This window comes from Gigantopelta aegis, chromosome 7 (genome assembly GCF_016097555.1).
Source record: "Gigantopelta aegis isolate Gae_Host chromosome 7, Gae_host_genome, whole genome shotgun sequence".
Lineage (NCBI taxonomy): Eukaryota > Metazoa > Mollusca > Gastropoda > Neomphalida > Peltospiridae > Gigantopelta > Gigantopelta aegis.
The window spans coordinates 30642948-30655240 of record NC_054705.1 but is presented as its reverse complement, the minus strand read 5'-3'; the positions used below and the strand labels follow the sequence as shown (position 1 = coordinate 30655240).

Here is a 12293-nt window from a genome sequence, read left to right as displayed (position 1 = left end):
GTAATTCCGTACATGATAAATGGTTTGTGAAGTGTTGTCACACGACTGTTGAACCAGGCTTTGGTAGTTCCGTACATGATAACTGATTTGTGAAGTGTTGTCATGTCACACGACTGTTGAGCTAGGCTTTGATAGGTCCGTACATGATAACTGGTTTGTGAAGTGTTGTCACACGACTGTTGAGGTAGGCTTTGATAGTTCCGTACATGATAACTGGTTTGTGAAGTGTTGTCACACGACTGTTGAACCAGGCTTTGGTAGTTCCGTACATGATAACTGGTTTGTGAAGTGTTGTCACACGACTGTTGAACCAGGCTTTGGTAGTTCCGTACATGATAACTGGTTTGTGAAGTGTTGTCACACGACTGTTGAACCAGGCTTTGGTAGTTCCGTACATGATAACTGGTTTGTGAAGTGTTGTCACACGACTGTTGAACCAGGCTTTGATAGTTCCGTACATGATAACTGGTTTGCGAAGTGTTGTCACACGACTGTTGAACCAGGCTTTGATAGTTCCATGTACATGATAAGTGGTTTGCGAAGTGTGAAGTGTCACACGACTGTTGAACCAGGCTTTGCTAGTTCCGTACATGATAACTGGTTTGTGAGTTCACACGACTGTTGACATTTGATAGTTCCGTACATAAACTGGTTTGTGAAGTGTTGTCACACGTTGAGCTACTGTTGACATGATCAGGCTTTGATAGTTCAGTACATATTAACTGGTTGTTGAAGTGTTGTCATGGCCACGACAATGTTGAGCCTGGCTATGATAGTTCAGTACATATTAACTGGTTGTTGAAGAGTTGTGATGGCCGCGACTATGTTGAGTCTGGCTATGATAGTTCAGGCTTAACATGATGGCCGCGAGTTGAGCCTGGCTATGATAGTTCAGTACATATTAACTGGTTGTTGAAGAGTTGTGATGGCCGCGACTATGTTGAGCCTGGCTATGATAGTTCAGTACATATTAACTGGTTGTTGAAGAGTTGTGATGGCCGCGACTATGTTGAGTCTGGCTATGATAGTTCAGTATGACTTGAGTGACACATAAAGTCTGGCTGATTTGTTGGAGTTGTGGCCATCACATGACAATGTTGAGCCTGGCTATGATAGTTGATAGTACATATTATTTGACCGTGGTTGTTGAAGAGTTGTGTTGAAGATGTGATGCCGTGACTATGACGATGTTGAGTTCTGGCTATGATAGTTCAGTACATATTAACTGGTTGTTGAAGAGTTGTGATGGCCGTGACTATGTTGAGTCTGGCTATGATAGTTCAGTACATATTAACTGGTTGTTGAGTTGTGGCTACTGATGTTGAGTCTGGCTATGATAGTTCAGTACATATTAACTGGTTGTTGAAGAGTTGTGACTGGCCGTCTATGACAGTATGGTTTGAGAGTCTGATGCTATGATAGTTCAGTACATGGGTTCTGGTTGTGAAGAGTTTGATGGCCGTTGCCGTCACATGGCTATGATTTCAGTACTGGTTGTTGAAGAGTTGTGATGGCCGCGACTATGTTCACATGACTATGATAGTTCAGTACATATTAACTGGTTGAAGACGTTGAACATGAGTTGTTCAGCCTGGGTTCTGGAGTGGTGTGAACGATGCCGTCACATGACAATGTTGAGCCTGGGTTCTAGAGGTGGTGGGTTGTGAAGACGACCGTCACATGACGATGTTAAGCCTGGGTTCTGGAGGTGGTGGGTTGTGGACGTTGCCGTCACATGACGATGTTCAGCCTGGGTTCTGGAGGTGGTGGGTTGTGAACGTTGCCGTCACATGACGATGTTAAGCCTGGGTTCTGGAGGTGGTGGGTTGTGGACGTTGCCGTCACATGACGATGTTCAGCCTGGGTTCTGGAGGTGGTGGGTTGTGGACGTTGCCGTCACATGACGATGTTCAGCCTGGGTTCTGGAGGTGGTGGGTTGTGGACGTTGACGTCACATGACGATGTTCAGCCTGGGTTCTGGAGGTGGTGGGTTGTGAACGTTGCCGTCACATGACGATGTTCAGCCTGGGTTCTGGAGGTGGTGGGTTGTGGACGTTGCCGTCACATGACGATGTTCAGCCTGGGTTCTGGAGGTGGTGGGTTGTGGACGTTGCCGTCACATGACGATGTTGAGCCTGGGTTCTGGAGGTGGTGGGTTGTGCATCTGTGACTCCAGACCGGTGTACTCAGCAACAATCGCAGTCAGCGACTCGAGACTCTCTGTGAAGTCCAACAACTCCATCCCGTCTATGTGAGTGTAGTGATGAACATGAGCCTGAAAAACACAATTAAACAACTATGTGTATTGTATACAGCATTGCTTTTAAATTCATAATAGCTCCTGAAATACACAATTAAACAACTATGTGTATTGTATACAGCATTGCTTTTTAAATTCATAATAGCTCCTGAAACACACAATTAAACAACTATGTGTATTGTATGCAGCATTGCTTTTTAAATTCATAATGTGTATTGTATGCAGCAGTGCTTTTTAAATTCATAACAGCTCCTGAAACACACAATTAAACAACTATGTGTATTGTATGCAGCATTGCTTTTTAAATTCATAACAGCTCCTGAAACACACAATTAAACAACTATGGGTATTGTATGGAGCATATTGCTTTTTAAATTCATAATAGCTCCTGAAATACACAATTAAACATCTATGTGTACTGTATACAGCATTGCTTTTTAAATTCATAATAGCTCCTGAAATACACAATTAAACAACTATGTGTATTGTATGCAGCATTGCTTTTTAAATTCATAACAGCTCCTGAAACACACAATTAAACAACTATGTGTATTGTATGCAGCATTGCTTTTTAAATTCATAATAGCTCCTGAAATACACAATTAAACATCTATGTGTACTGTATACAGCATTGCTTTTTAAATTCATAATAGCTCCTGAAATACACAATTAAACAACTATGTGTACTGTATATAGCATTGCTTTTTAAATTCATAATAGCTCCTGAAATACACAATTAAACATCTATGTGTATTGTATACAGCATTGCTTTTTAAGTTCATAACAGCTCCTGAAATACACAATTAAACGACTATGTGTACTGTATACAGCATTGATTTTTAAATTCATAACAGCTCCTGAAATACACAACTAAACATCTATGTGTACTGTAGACAGCATTGATTTTTAAATTCATAACAGATCCTGAAATACACAATTAAAGATCTATGTGTATTGTATACAGCATTGATTTTTAAATTCATAACAGCTCCTGAAATACACAATTAAAGATCTATGTGTATTGTATACAGCATTGATTTTTAAATTCACAATAGCTCCTAAAATACACAATTAAACATGTCTTGTATATATATATTAGTCACAAGAAGTTAAGGGCCACATAGACACTGTGTCTGAGAGGGGTAGACAATTCAATGTGCCAGTTAATGGATGACGGAATGGCTCACTTGCAGACATCTCGCTACTTGTCTCATGGATATGCTACCATTCAGACATAGTGGGGCTCAATCACAGTCCAGAATGCTCAGTTTGCATTTTGGTGGCATGGTTATCCTAAGTCAGATTGTGCAAGGAAATGTTTTATTTAACAACGCACTCAACACATTTTATTTATGGTTATATGGCGTCAGACATATGATTAAAGACCACACTGATATTGAGAGAGGAAACTGGCTGTCACCACTTCATGGGCTACTCTTTTTCTATTAGTAGCAAGGGATCTTTTATATGTACCATCCCACAGACAGGATAACACATACCACGGCCTTTGATATACCAGTCATGGTGCACTTGCTGGAGGGTGAAACAGTCCAATGGGCCCACCGATGGGGATCGATTCTAAACCGACTGCGTATCAAGCAAACACTTTACCACTGGGCTACGTCCCTCCCCTTTGTTATATGAAAGAAAGAAATGTTTCATTTAATGATGCACTCAACACATTTTATTTACGGTTATATGGCGTCAGACATATGGTTATGGCCACACAGATTTTGAGAGGAAACCTGCTGTCGCCACTACATGGGCTACTCTTTCCGATTAGCAGCAAGGGATCTTTTATTTGCTCTTCCCACAGGCAGGATAGCACAAACCATGGCCTTTGTTGAACCAGTTATAGATCATTGGTCGGTGCAAGTGGTTTACACCTACCCGTTGAGCATTGCGGAGCACTCACTCAGGGTTTTGAGTTGGTATCTGGATTAAAACTCCCATGCCTTGACTGGGATCCGAACCCAGTACCTACCAGCCTGTAGACCGATGGCCTAACCACGACGCCACCAAGGCCAATTTTGTTATACAAAAAAAACTGCAACCTGCCTGACTCACCTTTCGTTTGTAAAGTCTGACGAATCTGTCTCGGAGTTCGGTAAAGGTGTGTCGCACACACGTGTTGTTGGCCAGAGTGAGCAGCGAGTACGGTTGTCCGACGGGGGGAACGGAACACAGACCCGTCTTCCAGCCCTCAAGATTCCAGTGGATGAACTTGAGGTGAGGCTTTAACCTGCACAAACATCACAATACAGTACAGTACTCTTATAACGAATCAGAATGAAAAAATGATAGCTAGTTTGTTATAGCAGTGGTTCGTTGTACACATTTGTACAAGTTGGTTATTAATGTACAGGGAGATAAAACGGGACTTTACGATCAGTTCGTTCTATGCAGTAGTTCGTTCTAAGCATGTTCGTAATAAGTGTACTTTACTGTACATTCTCTTAATACATGCATTTAAAGCTGGGGATAACAGGCCCGTAGGAATCATTACCACCCCTATTCGAGGACAAAACTGTAAGGTTTTTTGTCCTATTGTATATAAATAAAGGTAAAAATATGCTTGTCACATTCCCCCCCCCCTCCCCAACTAGAGATTGTGCCCCCCACTTCAGATATCGTTCCTACAGTCCTGGATACCCATGATGTATTTTGACCATTTGCTTACATTAATGATGATTTTACTGTTGCAAAGTAAGTTATGCAGCACTGTACTAAATAACTGAGGTAATAAACAGAACAGTCAATATCCAATTATATAATCAACTATATGTTCCTGACAAAATTACAAATGAAGAATATTTGACATAACTTTGATTATAATCAGTAACTTGTTTATTATTATTCTCCATGTAATAACTATAATGATATTGTTATATTTTCCTAAAGATCGATATAAATAATATAGTATTTATGTCACCATTTATTATACACCATGTGGATAATAAATACTGCTTAATTAGTAACGGGCTTGAGATGTCACCCCCACCCATACACCTGCCACATCTGTACACACCCCACCCCACCCCACCCCACCCCACCCTTCCATACACAATTACTGGTTTACCTGTCTATATTTCTTCTAATGTCGGATATCTCTGCGTTTCCCCGAACCATCAGCGCACATGCCAGATACAAGCTGTGCTTGGGGTCAGCTTTTATCAGCTGGTGATCTTTGGAAAAGGCATCAGAAAACATCTGGTCTAACCTGTGAAAACAGAGAATGACTGTATCACAGTGAACATTAAGAAAACATCTGGTCTAACCTGTGAAAACAGAGAATGACTGTATCACAGTGAACATTAAGAAAACATCTGGTCTAACCTGTGAAAACAGAGAATGACTGTATCACAGTGAACATTAAGAAAACGTCTGGTGTAACCTGTGAAAACAGAGAATGACTGTATCACAGTGAACATTAAGAAAACGTCTGGTCTAACCTGTGAAAACAGACAATGACTGTATCACAGTGAACATTAAGAAAACATCTGATCTAACCTGTGAAAACAGACAATGACTGTATCACAGTGAACATTAAGAAAACATCTGGTCTAACCTGTGAAAACACAGAATGACTGTATCATAGAGAACATTGAAAAAACATCTGGTCTAACCTGTGAAAACAGACAATGACTGTATGATAGAGAACATTAAGAAAACATCTGGTCTAACCTGTGAAAACATAGAATGACTGTATCATAGAGAACATTAAGAAAACATCTGGTCTAACCTGTGAAAACAGACAATGACTGTATGATAGAGAACATTAAGAAAACATCTGGTCTAACCTGTGAAAACATAGAATGACTGTATCATAAAAAACATTAAGAAAACATCTGGTCTAACCTGTGAAAACAGACAATGACTGTATGATAGAGAACATTAAGAAAACATCTGGTCTAACCTGTAAAAACACAGAATGACTGTATGATAGAGAACTTTAAGAAAACATCTGGTCTAACCTGTGAAACACAGAATGACTGTATGATAGAGAACATTAAGAAAACATCTGGTCTAACCTGTGAAAACACAGAATGACTGTATGATAGAGAACATTAAGAAAACATCTGGTCTAACCTGTGAAACACAGAATGACTGTATGATAGAGAACATTAAGAAAACATCTGGTCTAACCTGTGAAAACACAGAATGACTGTATGATAGAGAACATTAAGAAAACATCTGGTCTAACCTGTGAAAACACAGAATGACTGTATGATAGAGAACATTAAGAAAACATCTGGTCTAACCTGTGAAAACAGACAATGACTGTATCATAGTGAACATTAAGAAAACATCTGGTCTAACCTGTGAAAACAGACAATGACTGTATCATAGTGAACATTAAGAAAACATCTGGTCTAACCTGTGAAAACAGACAATGACTGTATGATAGAGAACATTAAGAAAACATCTGGTCTAACCTGTGAAAACACAGAATGACTGTATCATAGAGAACATTAAGAAAACATCTGGTCTAACCTGTGAAAACACAGAATGACTGTATCATAGAGAACATTAAGAAAACATCTGGTCTAACCTGTGAAAACACAGAATGACTGTATCACAGTGAACATTAAGAAAACATCTGGTCTAACCTGTGAAAACAGACAATGACTGTATCATAGAGAACATTAAGAAAACATCTGGTCTAACCTGTGAAAACAGACAATGACTGTATGATAGAGAACATTAAGAAAACATCTGGTCTAACCTGTGAAAACAGACAATGACTGTATGATAGAGAACATTAAGAAAACATCTGGTCTAACCTGTGAAAACAGACAATGACTGTATGATAGAGAACTTTAAGAAAACATCTGGTCTAACCTGTGAAACACAGAATGACTGTATGATAGAGAACATTAAGAAAACATCTGGTCTAACCTGTGAAAACACAGAATGACTGTATGATAGAGAACATTAAGAAAACATCTGGTCTAACCTGTGAAACACAGAATGACTGTATGATAGAGAACATTAAGAAAACATCTGGTCTAACCTGTGAAAACACAGAATGACTGTATGATAGAGAACATTAAGAAAACATCTGGTCTAACCTGTGAAAACACAGAATGACTGTATGATAGAGAACATTAAGAAAACATCTGGTCTAACCTGTGAAAACAGACAATGACTGTATCATAGTGAACATTAAGAAAACATCTGGTCTAACCTGTGAAAACAGACAATGACTGTATCATAGTGAACATTAAGAAAACATCTGGTCTAACCTGTGAAAACAGACAATGACTGTATGATAGAGAACATTAAGAAAACATCTGGTCTAACCTGTGAAAACACAGAATGACTGTATGATAGAGAACATTAAGAAAACATCTGGTCTAACCTGTGAAAACACAGAATGACTGTATCATAGAGAACATTAAGAAAACATCTGGTCTAACCTGTGAAAACACAGAATGACTGTATCACAGTGAACATTAAGAAAACATCTGGTCTAACCTGTGAAAACAGACAATGACTGTATCACAGTGAACATTAAGAAACATCTGGTCTAACCTGTGAAAACACAGAATGACTGTATCACAGTGAACATTAAGAAAACATCTGGTCTAACCTGTGAAAACAGACAATGACTGTATGATAGAGAACATTAAGAAAACATCTGGTCTAACCTGTGAAAACAGACAATGACTGTATGATAGAGAACATTAAGAAAACATCTGGTCTAACCTGTGAAAACACAGAATGACTGTATCATAGAGAACATTAAGAAAACATCTGGTCTAACCTGTGAAAACACAGAATGACTGTATCATAGTGAACATTATTACCCATATGGGCAGAGTGAAGCGGGAAGAAAAACAAATTCTTCCCCAAGATATGTTTTGATGTCATAAATAGTGCTTCACTATTGGTGATATAATGCAACGCTGTCTCTTGTTATCAACTTGCAAACTTGTTTTCAACAACAGTATCATTTGAAAATCTTCCATAAAATGATAAATTTGATAATGGGTAATAAATAGAATACCCAACTCGCTACTCAGCAATACTGTTTATCTTGCACTTGTGACTTGATGTTGTCCTTCCCTTGCCAAGTATCACTGTATATCAATGTTGAACAAACTGCTTTAAAGCAATATTGTTGAAATTGAAATTTGCATGTTTAAATGCATCAATTCAATTCCACAACAGATAATAAATAGTCCATTGGTATTAATTATCACTTTTTTCCCCCAAGAGAATTAAAGTACACAACTTCTAAAGATTCTCATTAGGCATTGCTAGTTGAATTAACTGCACAACAGTACCCTGTATACACCCTTTTTAAGCATCTAATAGTAATACTAATAACGGTTTACTGTTATCACAAAGGGTATGATATTTTATTTGTATTTCACTACAAGGCATCGGAAATGCTGCAAATCCCATCACAGTTTCATGATCCTATTCCTATGTGAAGTTTCATGAAAACTGGATGAGAAATAAAGCCACTAGTGCAGTGATGTCATAATTTTCATTTTTGGTAATTCGATAAATGGTAGTATTCTTTCTCTATGTCTTTTATCAGTGTAGACATTATAAGAAAGTTTGTTTTGCTTAACAACACCACTAGAGCACATTGATTTATTAATCATCAGCTATTGGATGTCAAACATATAGTAATTTTGACACAGTCATAGAGATGAAACCTGCTACATTTTTCCATTAGTAGCAAGAGATCTTTTATATGCACCATCCCACAGACAGGACAGCACATACTATGGGCTTTCATATACCACTGTCTATGGGATGGTGCATATAAAAGATCCCTTGCTGTTAATCGAAAAGAGTAGACCATGAAGTGGCGACAGCAGGTTTCCTCTCTCAATATACATGTGGTCCTTAACCATATGTCCTTAACCATATAACCATAAATAAAATGTGTTGAGTGCATTGTTAAATAAAACTTTTCCTTGATATACCAGTCGTGGTACACTGGCTAGAGCGAGAAATAGCCCAATAGGCCCACCGACGGGGATCGATCCTAGACCGACCACGCATCAAGCGTTTTCCCACTGGGCTACGTCCCACCCTTGTAGACATTATAAGAAGCTGTCAACAATTAGCTCTACAAGCTGAATCTCATTCCGTACCGTGTTGGAGGCAGACAGACGTCGGACGAAGCGTAGAGCGGCGTTTGGCTGGAGACGAGATAATGGAGTCGTGGAAACGGAACGAGATTCATCGTGATCTCGTTCAGATCCACGTTCAGTGAACCCTCGAACCGTGCAGAGCTGCAACACACAAACAAGTCAGACAAATAATACTGAAGTTAAAGACATACTGTCCCGGATTTAATGATCTTATTTCTCTAAAAATGGATAATAAATTAAAATTGCATCAATGTTTGTAAACCAAATCTGGCTATTGTATCACCTTAAGTGAACCATGATGGAGCGAAATCCATGTCAACCCTCTCGGCAATTTTAGTTTTTGAATTATGGACCATTGCCATAATTAAATTATTTGTTACTAAATATCATTAATAGGTGGGGTATGGTGATTTCATAGATGGTTGAATAATGTACATTTAGGGACAAATCAAATACATATTTTCTTAGGTAATACTTTGTTGCGCCATTTAAAAGATAAGTAGTCTGTGACAATATGCCTTTAAACCCGAGGCAGCAAAAGTTAAAGTTTGTTTTGTTTAACGACACTGCTAGAGCACATTGATTTATTAAAATCAGCTTTTGGATGTCAAACATTTGGTAATTTTAACATGTAATTTTCGGAGGAAACCTACTACATTTTTTCATTAAGAGCAAGGGATCTTTTAGGGTGTATACTACCAAATCAAATCCCATAGACGATAATAGTAACATATGTGAATAAAACTTCTACCTGCAGTGTATCAATTGAAATAAATGCTATGGATATAAATACTACCACCCCTCACCCTTAAAGTGAATCAGAAAAAACTGGGGATCAAGCTGCTCATTTCTGAGATAACGGGTAGCGTCTATGACTACCCTAGTTCCACACAAAATTTGAGTACTGGTTTTTTTATGGGTACCCCATACATGTTTCAAGCACAAAGCTACTTGACACAGTGGTACTAGATGAAATAAAATTGCATACATTTTTTGCCCAGATGAAAATACTTTTTTTTACAACCAACACACTCGCATTTATCACCAACCACAGGACTTGTGGTATTCACTTCTCTATCAAAAGTTGGGTGCACCTTGAACTTTGACCCAGCCAGAAGTTATTTGGTTCAGTACTACCTATATATGCATTTTCCTACAGACAGGACAACACATACCACAGCCTTTCATATACCAGTCATAGGCACTGGTTGTGACAGAGTGACAGGAAAAAATGCAATTACAGAATGGATCAGCTGAGGTAGTTCGATCCTACGATGCAAGCACCTCAGGCGAGCATTCTACCAACTGAGCTAAATTCTACCCCTTGAAGACAGCATATCACCTAACAAAAGGTTAAAACATATTTATGAATCACTAATATGAACATTCAAAGATTCACAGCAATAATATTCGTATTTACAAAACAGATGTAACTGAAACACTTGACAAAACAAAATTCACTTGCCGTCTGGCATGGCAATAGTAGTTCTTTACTAGCCCAACACAGAATATCACTAGCCATGGGAGTGAGGCTACCATAATCTAGAAGCTCTGCAACAACTTGCCTGGTTAAATTAACTAGTAAATTAGCCACCAGGTTGTTCATGCTGTCGAATGGTTTCTCATCCTTCGTTTTCGTGACTCCTCCCTGACCACTGGAGATCTCACTGCCACTCTTCACCTGACCGGCCGCGGAGTAGACGCGCTTTCCTGTCCGCAGGGACGGCACGGCTCGAGAGATCTTCTCCACAATGTCAACCAGAGCCTGCACAAAATGAAAAACAAAACAAAAAACAAACCCAAAATATAGATTATTCAACATGACACAGAGATATATTATGTATTGGTGTAATGTACAATATTTTTGGACGATTTGGCAGATACAAACCAATAACTAAATATATATATTTAATATTTCTTCTTCTTTTTATTTCACTGCTCCTTTTCCTTCTCTACTTTGAATTCCATCTTGTTTATTCCTGATCTGGCAACTCCTCCTAACTTTCAACTTCTTTTGCTTCCTGATTACCTGATTCTCTATTAGCAGAACACAATCGGCATGTTCTGTGAGTTCTCTCATAGCAAGAACACTGTTGTAAGGGGAGGTAATTATCTGATTCTTAATTGGCAGAACACAATCGGCATGTTCTGTGAGTTCTCTCACAGCAAGAACACTGTTGTTAGGGGAGGTAATTACCTGATTCTCTATTGGCAGAATGCAATCGGCATGTTCTGTGAGATCTCTCACAGCAAGAACACTGTTGTAAGGGGAGGTAATTACCTGATTCTCTATTGGCAGAACGCAATCGGCATGTTCTGTGAGATCTCTCACAGCAAGAACACTGTTGTAAGGGGAGGTAATTACCTGATTCTCTATTGGCAGAACGCAATCGGCATGTTCTGTGAGATCTCTCACAGCAAGAACACTGTTGTAAGGGGAGGTAGTTACCTGATTCTCTATTGGCAGAACACAATCGGCATGTTCTGTGAGTTCTCTCACAGCAAAAACACTGTTGTAAGGGGAGGTAATTACCTGATTCTCTATTGGCAGAACACAATCGGCATGTTCTGTGAGTTCTCTCACAGCAAGAACACTGTTGTAAGGGGAGGTAATTACCTGATTCTCTATTGGCAGAACACAATCGGCATGTTCTGCGAGTTCTCTCACAGCAAGAACACTGTTGTAAGGGGAGGTAATTACCTGATTCTCTATTGGCAGAACACAATCGGCATGTTCTGTGAGTTCTCTCACAGCAAGAACACTGTTGTAAGGGGAGGTAATTACCTGATTCTCTATTGGCAGAACACAATCGGCATGTTCTGTGAGTTCTCTCACAGCAAGAACACTGTTGTAAGGGGAGGTAATTACCTGATTCTCTATTGGCAGAACACAATCGGCATGTTCTGTGAGTTCTCTC

The 12293-nt window shown here is 39.0% G+C and overlaps 1 protein-coding gene across 1 annotated transcript in view; it reads right to left on the bottom strand.

Annotated features, from left to right (window-relative positions):
* Positions 1-2084: 2084 nt before the first annotated feature.
* LOC121377026 (tubulin epsilon chain-like) overlaps positions 2085-12293 on the bottom strand; it is a 32511-nt gene continuing 22302 nt past the window's right edge. Inside the window, exons 8-12 of the mRNA XM_041504868.1 lie at positions 10941-11140; positions 9376-9516; positions 5340-5480; positions 4328-4502; positions 2085-2275 (exon numbers count right to left, since the gene is read on the bottom strand). Coding sequence (XP_041360802.1) covers positions 2117-2275; positions 4328-4502; positions 5340-5480; positions 9376-9516; positions 10941-11140 — 816 coding nt within the window. The 3' untranslated portion in view covers positions 2085-2116. The remainder of the gene's footprint in view (positions 2276-4327; positions 4503-5339; positions 5481-9375; positions 9517-10940; positions 11141-12293) is intronic.